Here is a 9875-nt window from a genome sequence, read left to right as displayed (position 1 = left end):
GACCACATCAGGCCCATGTTGGCACTCTGCTGGAAGAGGTGTTCATCACTGACCTGAGCAATGGACTGGTGGCTCAACATGACAAGCACCTTGACTCTCTGCACTTGATCAGCAGCAGATGGGGGAGGTTCAGACAAGGGCTTCTCAGCAGATGGGCCCTCGGAGAAAATGCATTCCTGATGCATTGTCTGGTCCAAAGCAGACCCATCTCAATCCTTCTGGTCACATGGAGGATGCTGCAAGGCCCCCTAACCAGAGGCCAATACAAACCCAGCAGTTGGAGACAGCTGCTCGGGCAGGAATACAAAGCAGCCCAATAGAAGGCCTCCTGGCAGCTCCGAGTACAGAAACAGGGCAGGCCCAAGGGAGAGCAGCTGGAGCTCTCATGGATGCAGCTTCTGGCCAGCAGCTCCCCAGGGAGGACTTTTCAGCTGCTGGGCATGTCTCTGGGACAGGAGGGGGGCAGGATACGGGCACAGGGGGAGATACAGGAGGCATGAGGGTGGCAGCTCTGACAGGGGGATGTCTGTCTGCCCTCCCCCCTCCTGCCCTGTCAGAGTGACCCTCAGGCACTGATGAACGTGTGGCTTTTTAATGTTTCATTTTGAGGAAATCCCTTATTTAAACAGAGTTCTATTTCTAAATTATAAATTGTTTCTCTTCTGTTGGAGTCCATTATTTTATTTACAGATTGATCTGGAGTCAGTTCAAATCACACAAAATAATTTTTATCGACATGTAACACTCAGACATTCCAACCATACTGATGGTGGATGCTACAGAAAATACAAATGACTAAACATGAGCCCAGACACACGAGTGGCTCTGAGTGCAGTGTACTTTTGTGGGGACCAGGTGTTGGAATAAAAGTTAATTCAATTCCTCCTCCCTCGGTGACCAACGGCTTGTCCTTACTTTCCACAAGCGAACATAACTAGTCCAGCATGAGAGTTACAGATTCCCAGTATGAACATAACATCCTGTCACTGCCGTGAAGGAGCTAATTGGGCCAATGGCACTTTAAAGGCCTTCAGTGATTTCCCGGTCGTTTGGGAAGATCAATTGTGGATATGTCCCGAAATCACAGGAAGTGTGGAATATTTCTCCAATGACATTCCCCTTTGGTCACCCTCTCTGGAGAGAGGAATGAGTCATTGGTTAGTTCCTATTTCGCAGGCTGACCCAGAACCTTTCTGGGTGTGATCTTCCTGGGAACTGGTGAGAGTGACCTCCCTGGCCCTTTAATTGGCTGTTTTACTGAGACTAACCAATCATTCACCCCCTGCAGCCCGGAGATGGTTGAAGTCTGAAGTGAAACTGAAAAGGGAGCCTCGACCGACGGGGATTATTTTGATTTAATTCAAACCTGTGTTCAGATTCCAGTCCCTGATGGGAATAGGGAGAGTGGATTCCCAGAATGTTGCTGATCCTTCTCTCCATCTCCCTGTGTTTTTCCCAGGTCTCTCCCGGTAAGTACAGAATTCAGCTTTCCATTCTCTCTCTCTCTCTCTCTCTGTGTCTGGGGTGAATGTGAGTCTCTTGGGGAGAGTTTGAAATGGGGGATGTTTGACCAGCCGCCTGTTATACAGCCAGCCTGATCTTTTACACATTGAAGTTAAAAATCACACAACACCACGTTCTCGTCAAACGGGTTTATCCGGAAATACAAGGTTTCGGAGCGCTGCTCCTTCACCGGGATAACTAACGGGGCAGGATCATAGGATACAATTCAGAGCAAAAGCTCAAAGTGTCATCCAACTAATGCGGTGTATGAACTAACCGAGATTGCTGTTAAATCTTTAATAACTCAGGTTTCGATTTAGTAATATGTAAATCCCAGAACTTCTTTCAGGTCGCATTCTCGAGATAACTTAAGGTTTTATCTCAAATAATGTGACATTTCAGCTCAGACAATGCATTAAAGGTGTAAGGTCTGTGTGTATTCCAACCTTGAGTCAGACTGGTTCTATTTCCAAATAGGAATTTATAAAATGTCACATGGACTGACTGCCTACAGATTGTACGTGTGCGTGCATGTGAGAATGTGTTTATGTGTGTGAATGTGTGTGCGTGTTTCATAGTGTGTGCACGAATATGACAGAGTATATACCTTTGAGAGGGTGAGCTTGTGAGTGCGTGTGTATGAGGGTCTGTGTGTGTGTGTGTGTGATCATGTCCAAGAGTGTGTGTATATGTGTACGTGTGTGTGTGAGTATGATCGTGTCCAAGAGTGTGTGTGTATGTGTATGTGTACGTGTGTGTGTGAGTGAGATCGTGTCCAAGAGTGTGTGTGTATGTGTACCTGTGTGTGTGAGTGTGATCGTGTCCAAGAGTGTGTGTGTATGTGTACCTGTGTGTGTGAGTGCGATCGTGTCCAAGAGTGTGTGTGTATGTGTACCTGTGTGTGTGAGAGTATATAGTGTAGTGGGGTCACCTGGAGTGTGCCAGGAACCCAAGATCCCGGTTGAGGCTGTCTTCACGGATACTGAACCTGTCTATCAGCCTCAGGACATGGTGTAGTTTCCCTGCTCCCGTGAAGTACTCGACAACAAAGGGTACCCATGTCAGTCACATCCCGTGTCTGTCTCCTGAGGAGGTCAGTTCAGTTTCTCGGTGTGGCACATTGGAACTGGCAATCGATGAGTTGAGCATCGTATCCTGTGCTTATGAGGATGTCCTTCAAGTGTCTCTTCAGATGAGTTCCTCCTCATCTGAGCAGATTCAGTGTATGTGCAGGGCTTGTTCATAGAGGATGACTATTTTAATTTGTTTAGGGTGGAAGCTAGGGAAGTGTAACATTGTGAGGTTATCTGCACGTTTGCAGTAGAGTGAGGTACTGAGGTGTCTCACTCTACCGCACGTGTGTCCAAGAATGAGAGAGATATTAAAAAGTGGTCCATGGCAAAGCTGATGGTGGGATGAAAGGTGTGGATATCACTGTGTAATTATTTCAGTGACTCCTCGCCATGGGTACAGATAAAGAAAACATCGTCAGTGTATCTGGTCTATAGTGTTGGTCTGAGGCCCTGTGCAGCAAAGGAGTCTTGTTTGAACTTGTGCATGAAAATGTTGCCATATTTGGGATGCAGGTTTGGTTCCCATGGCTGTTCCATGTGTCTGGATGAAGAACTGGTTGTCAAAGGTGAAAAGGTTGTGGTCGAGGATGAAGTGGATGAGCTGTAGGATGGTGCCTGGAGATGGGCAGTTGTTGGGATTGAGTACTGAGGCTGGTGATGTTGTCCTGTGGGGGTGCTGGTGTAGAGTACTGAAATGTCAGTTGTGACAAGGAATGTTCCTGGCTTGCTTGGTCCATGACAACCAGTTGTTCATCTGGACACAAGGCCTCTTTGCTGCACAGGACCTCCAACCAAATGCTATACACCAGATACATTGACAAGATTTTCTTCCTCTGAACCCATGGTGAGGAGTCACTGAAATAACTACACAGTCATGTCAATGAGTCTCATCCCACCATCATGGACTACTGTTTACTGTCTGTCTCATTCTTGGACACATGCATCTCCATCGAGGATGGGCACCTCAGTGCCTGACTCTACTGCAAACCCACTGTTAATCTCACAATGCTGCATTTCTCAAGCTTCCACCTGAAGCATATTAAAACAGCCATCCCCTACGGACAAGCCCTACGCATACACAGGACCTGTTCAGACGAGGAGGAATGCGATGGACACCTGAGGATGCTGAAGGATGCCCCTCATAAGAACAGGATACGATGCTCAACTCATTGATTGCCAGTTCTGAGATTCCACAGCAAGAAACTGGAATGACATCTCCTCAGGAGACAGACACGGGATGTCAAGTACTTTCCGGGCGTGAAGAAACCACGCCATGTTCTTCGCAGCCTGCAACAGATTGAGGATGAGCACCTCGCCAAGACCTTCCTACACCTCCACTTCTTGCCTTCAAACAACCACCAAACCTTAGATAGACCACTGTTCAGAGCCTTCGGGACAACATTAACCACAAAACCATACAACCCTGTCATGGCAATCACTGCATGACATGTCAGAAGGTTGACATGGATAGTCCCAGTACCCGTGGGGCACCACCCACAACTTACACAGCAGGTACCCATGTGACTCAGCCAACATTGTCTATCTCATACACTGCAGGCAGGAATTCCCTGAGGCATGGTAAAATGGAGAGACCATGCAGATGCTACGATAATGGACGAATGGACACCGCATAACAATCACCAGACAAGGATATTCCCTCCGAGTTGGGGAACACTTCATTAGTCAAGGACATTCAGCCTCAGATCTTCAGGTGATATGCAACAATGAGGAGTGGCCAAGCAGAGGCTGATAGCCAAGATGGTACCCATGGGGATGGCTTCAACCGGGACCTTGAGTTCATGTCACACTACAGGTGACACCACTACAGACACGCGCACACACATGCACGCATGGCCACAGTATCACACTCACACAGATACTGTCTCATACTCATGCTGTCACTCAGTCTCACACACACTCACGTGCACACCCTCCCATAGGTTATATACTCCATTACACTCACGCACACACACTATCAAGCACACGCACACACACACAGACACACATTATCTCCCTCTCTCCTGCACATGCACACACACACACACAGTTCTGCTCACACACATACTCTCACTGTAATTGTACCAGCCTCCACCGCTTCCTGTGGCAGCTTATTCCAAATATGCCCCATCCTCTGCATGATAAAGCTGCACTCATCAGGAAAGTGGGGAGTATTCCATCAGCCTTGTGGCTACTGTCTTGTAACTGTTGGAAAGGTTTTGGGGAGTAAGGAGGTGAGTTATGTATCACAGTATTCCAGGATTCTGACCTGCTGTTGTAGTCCCTGTGTTTATGTGATGACTCCATTTAATTACTGATTATTATCCAGGATGTTGATCGTGGGGGATTAAGTGATGGTCACACCATTGAATGTCAAGAGTGGTGGTTCGATTGTCTCTTATTAGTGATAGTAATAGCCTGGCATTTATGTGGTGCAAATCTTACTTGCACTTGTCAGCCCAAGCCTGGATGTTCAGGCCTCAGTGTCTGAGGATTTGCTAACGATGCCGAAGATCATGCGATCATTGGTGACCAGCCCCATTTCTGACCCAATGATGGAGGGGTAATCATTGGTGCAGCAGCTGCAATTGGTTGGGCTGAGGACATTCCCCTGGGGAACCTCGACAGAGATGTGCTGAGCTGAGGGGACTGACCTTAAACTACCACAACCGTATTCCTGTGTGTCGCATATGACTCCAACTAGCAAAGAGTTTACCCCGATTCCAATTGGTTCTAGTTTTGCTTGGACTCCTTGATGCCATACTTGGTCAAATGTGGTCTTGATGTCAAGGGCTGTCGCTCTCACATCACCTCCGGAATTCTGCTCTTTTTCTGTTTTTGAGCCAAGGCTGCGGTGAGGTCGGGAGCTGAGTGACCCAGGGGGAATGCCAACTGGGCATCACTGAGCAGGGTATTACTGAGCAGGTGCTGCTTGGTAGCACTGTTGATGACACCTTCCATCACATCCCTGATGATCAAGAGTAGATTGATGAGGTGGTGGTTTGTCAGGTTGGATTTGTTCTGCTTTCTGTGTCCTGTATACCAGAGCAATTGTTGGCTAGTTGCTGATGTTGCAGTTGAACTGGAATGGCTCGGGTCAGGGTTGGCAGGTTCTGTCTTCAGTTCTGGATTGTTATCAGGGTCCATAGCCTTTACAGTATCCCGTGCCTCCAACTGTTTTGGAATGAATCAAATTGATTGATGACTGGCATCAAATGGGAATGTTCAGTGATGATTGCACAGTAGATGCAGGGGACCTTGGAGGAGGCTGAGAAGGAACTTTCATTAACCACTTCTGGCTGAAGGTTGATGCAAATGTTTCAAAACTATCTTCAGCACTGATGTGCTAGGCTCTCCCATCTCATGCAACCAACACTCAGACGATCACTTATTCAGTCCCCCTGGAAGCTCCGTGTATGTTGGATTCCCACAGCTGCCACCATCTGTTAGGTTCTGTTCCTGAGGTTTCACACGAGATGCAATTTGCACACACGAACTTCTGCAAACAGTTAAAGTTTATTAAAGCCTGTACAAGTGAGGTGACCCCCCTTTGACACTCTTTGCAGGTGTGCAAAGTCAAGTTAAAGGAGGCCCCGAACAAAGGAAACACATTCCCTTTGTACAGGGCAGTTGGTAATGCTCACAGGTACACTAGCCACGCCCCTTCCCATAGCCACATGTTACCCCAGGTACAGTGTTAGGATGTAGTCATCCTCGGAGATAGTGTAAATGGAAATTTACCTCTGTACTGCCTTGATCTCCTGTTTAGAATCTCAGATTAGGATCCTGATGTTGAAATGGGAGTAGTTGACCAAAGGAAGCTGTCATCGTGTGGTCATGATTCAATTGGATCAGTTGGTGCTGTTTGGAAATGTTATTAATTTATTATTAATCAATTATTTCATTTGTTTATTTGACAGACACTGGTTCCTTTACTGTGCTGTACACAAGAACCTCTGGGATGACGAATGGCCCTGAGTTTGTTGGGGTGGCAATGCTCAATGGAGTTCCACTCTCCTATTATGACAGTGACACCCTGAAGATGGCTTCCAGGCAGCAGTTCATAACAGACTATCTCAATGCGGACAACTGGGATTATCTCAACCTCCTGGGGAAGAAACGTTATGATGTGATGAACGAGATTTTGAATATGTCCATGATATCGATGAACCTGACAACTGGTACGATGAGTCAAACTGTCATCTCCCACCGACAGCTAAGTGACAGTGGCTGTCCAGGGAGCTGGTTGCTGCTTCTTGGGCATGAAGCAATGTTTTTCATGTTGTTCTGCTCAGTCTCCAACTCCAGATGTTTCCACTGTCCCCAGCCAGCCCCATCTGAAATCCTGCTTCATTCTTGATTATATCCACTCATGGATCCTCCCACTTCCCCACAACCTGACCCTCGATTTCTGCAGGTTTCTGTGCTTCCCACTTATACCCAATGGGTATCTGTCGGTAAAGGTGAGGCAGAACTGCTGAGCAAGTTGACTGAAAGAGAAATATGCAGAGAAAGGAAAAGAAAAGTGACCAATGGGCAGGAAAAGAGGGATGGAATACCAGAGAAACTTAAACAAAGAGGTAGCAGCAGATATGATGGAGAAAGGGCGAGGAAGCCTGAGCAGACAAGGTGATAGTGAAGTGATAGAGGGGAAAGCCTGGTAAAAGAAAGCAGCACAGCCACAACATGCAAGGGGGTCATTCAGCCCGTGATACCTCTGTCAGCTATTTGCACGAGAAGTTTGGCATCTTTCCACTGTATATACTCGTGTATAAGTTGCATTTTTTGAATTTTTTAAGCTGAGATTGGATACACGAGCATTGTCTTCGAGGGGATGAAATTTATGTTTGGTATGAGTGAAAACCACGGACAAACAAGAGCCAGATCTCAATATAAAATAATAAACAGCAAAAGGAAAAAGAACGATGGCCATTATTGAATATCTATCTCTGAAATAACTGTCTCCATTCTGCCTGCTACAATGGAACGTTACTGTCGTACCCCATTCCAGTTCCCAGTATCCGTAAAGTACATGTAGGTCTACACATGCCATACATACTCGAGTAATAGTGGCATTTTTTGACTACTTTTTAAGGTTAAACTTATTGGGTCAACGATTACAGGAATACTACATCTGAGGGGCTGAAATTCATACAATCATAATCTATACCGTATCGTTAGCAAAAGCCCAACTGATGGCGAAACGAAAAGGCAAAAAAACACAAGAATTACAGTAATTCTGAAAACCTGGAGCAGAGCATGATGGCTGGTGGACTGGAAGACCCAGAACGGAGCAGTCTGGCCAGCAGACTGGAAAGCTGGAGCGGTGTGCAATGGGCAGGCACACTGACTTATAAAGAAGAACTAGGGTCAACTTTTACATGAGATATATGGAAAATTCCAGATTTGATGACCAAAAATAGGGGGTCGACTTTTACATGAAATCAGCTGACCCTCGAGTATATGTGGTATTTGAGAGGGGTGATGGCCTGCCTCAGAGCTTTGCTGAGGTGACTTCTGCACTTCTTTCAGCAGCAGAACAAGCTGCTTCTGGGAAGGCAAAGTCTGTAACAAGCAACACCCAGGAACTGTCCCTCTGGTGGTGGGTGAAGGTCTCTGTCACTACCTTGTTTGTAGGGTCAGTAACTGCTTTGGAGTGTCTGAAACAAAATGTCATAGTGGTGGCAAAATGTTGCCCTGAAGCTGATGTCCCCATTTGCGATATTTCCCTTGTGTTGCAGTTGATCCTGAAGGCTGTCAAGTCAGTTTTTAACAGTATCCTTGAGAAGAGATTTTGGGTGCCTTGCTGGTCTCTTTGCACTGGCTTCTGCCCCCTATGGCATATCCTTGGGAATACAGCTGCCTCCTTCCATCCTGGACACAAGCCCAAGCCCGTGAAACCTCGTTTCCATGATTAGTGCCTTTCTTTCCATGTTGTGCCATAGATGCAGGATAGATCCCAGAGATGGGAATTAGTCTCTGTAGCCTTTTATCCTGATAGATGTAAGTTGTCCAGGCTTTACTATCGTAGAGAAATATGCCAAGGACACAGACAGTGTCAGTAAGGTTCCTGGTTCTGCAGGTCAACTTATTGCTCCTCCCCCAGTTTGATGAGATGGGTGATGATGCTGTGGCTGTCCTTCCAATACATGTGCTAAGCTCTTTGCCAAGAAATAGCTTGTCTATCACCAGCTGAATTTCCTGACTGCTTCCAGTGGTGTGATTAGATTAGATTACATTACAGTGTGGAAACAGGCCCTTCGGCCCAACAAGTCCACACCGACCCGCCGAAGCGAAACCCACCCATACCCCTACATTTACCCCTTACCTAACACTACGGGCAATTTAGCATGGCCAATTCACCTGACCTGCACATCTTTTGACTGTGGGAGGAAACCGGAGCACCCGGAGGAAACCCACGCAGACACGGGGAGAACGTGCAAACTCCACACAGTCAGTCGCCTAAGGCGGGAATTGAACCCGGGTCTCTGGCGCTGTGAGGCAGCAGTGCTAACCACTGTGCCACCGTGCCGCCCACCGTGTGCTGTTGATCATCAGCAGAGATACACAGCCTTTCCTGTATCTACTTTTGTCTTGAAACCAATGGTGAGGTAGAACATGAGACAGGCGTGGGGTATAAGATTCATGAAGCTTGGAGCTGTTCTTCGATCTGGACAATGAATGCAGCAACATTCATCAGCCTCTCGACGTGTGGGATAAAGACATACTGCATTTTTTGTCTTGACTTTCAGGTTTGTTCATTTGAGGAGTTCCTAATTAGATTGTAAGGATTTAAAATCTTTTCATGTCAGCAGGGAAAGCATACATCAACATGACAAAAAAAGGGAACAAAACAAAATATGGGTTAGGACTCAGGCCAGTCCAGGCCAGGCCATTCTTATTCCATCTGTTACAGTTGAGAGATCCATTGAACTGATTGGTACTGTGCACATTTCCATGGAAGCACTGAATGACAGGATAAAGCTCAGCAGGTCAGCTGATTCTCTCCAAAATCCAACAGAGCCTGGTCTCCTCATGGTGTCAAATACTTTCATGAAATCTCCAAAAGCAAGGTAGAATTTATTCCTTTTTTAGTTGCAGTCTGCCTTCCCTTGAAGCTGAGATTGGGGTATACTCATGTTGACAGTATCTGTCTGATCTGAAGCCCCATTTTGTTTCTTGTTGTATGCTGTTGGCTGGTTGACGAAGCCTTTGACTAGTGCTGGAAAAGAGCCCATTGCTTGTGAAATGCCATAATAGCTGTTTCAATTCCTTCAAGGGCCTTTGTTCTTGTATAACTGG

General features: G+C 46.6%; 1 protein-coding gene across 5 annotated transcripts in view; it reads left to right on the top strand.

Annotated features, from left to right (window-relative positions):
• The window catches only part of LOC148140900 (class I histocompatibility antigen, F10 alpha chain-like), a 413938-nt gene that overhangs the window by 394617 nt on the left and 9446 nt on the right, over window positions 1-9875 (top strand). For 3 of the 5 annotated variants that reach the window (XM_087979687.1, XM_087979686.1, XM_087979684.1), the window contains exons 1-2: window positions 1245-1469; window positions 6494-6754. In XM_087979687.1, coding sequence (XP_087835813.1) covers window positions 1418-1469; window positions 6494-6754 — 313 coding nt within the window. In that variant the 5' untranslated portion in view covers window positions 1245-1417. Of the gene's footprint in view, window positions 1-1244; window positions 1470-6493; window positions 6755-9875 lie in introns of those variants that run through there. The other 2 variants (XM_087979688.1, XM_087979685.1) reach the window with 2 other exon arrangements.

This window comes from Chiloscyllium plagiosum, unplaced genomic scaffold (assembly GCF_037043375.1).
Source record: "Chiloscyllium plagiosum isolate Xiang-an unplaced genomic scaffold, Cpla_swu_hap1 HiC_scaffold_35, whole genome shotgun sequence".
NCBI lineage: Eukaryota > Metazoa > Chordata > Chondrichthyes > Orectolobiformes > Hemiscylliidae > Chiloscyllium > Chiloscyllium plagiosum.
The sequence above is the reverse complement of the archived record's forward strand: the minus strand, read 5'-3'. Positions and strand labels throughout refer to the sequence as shown.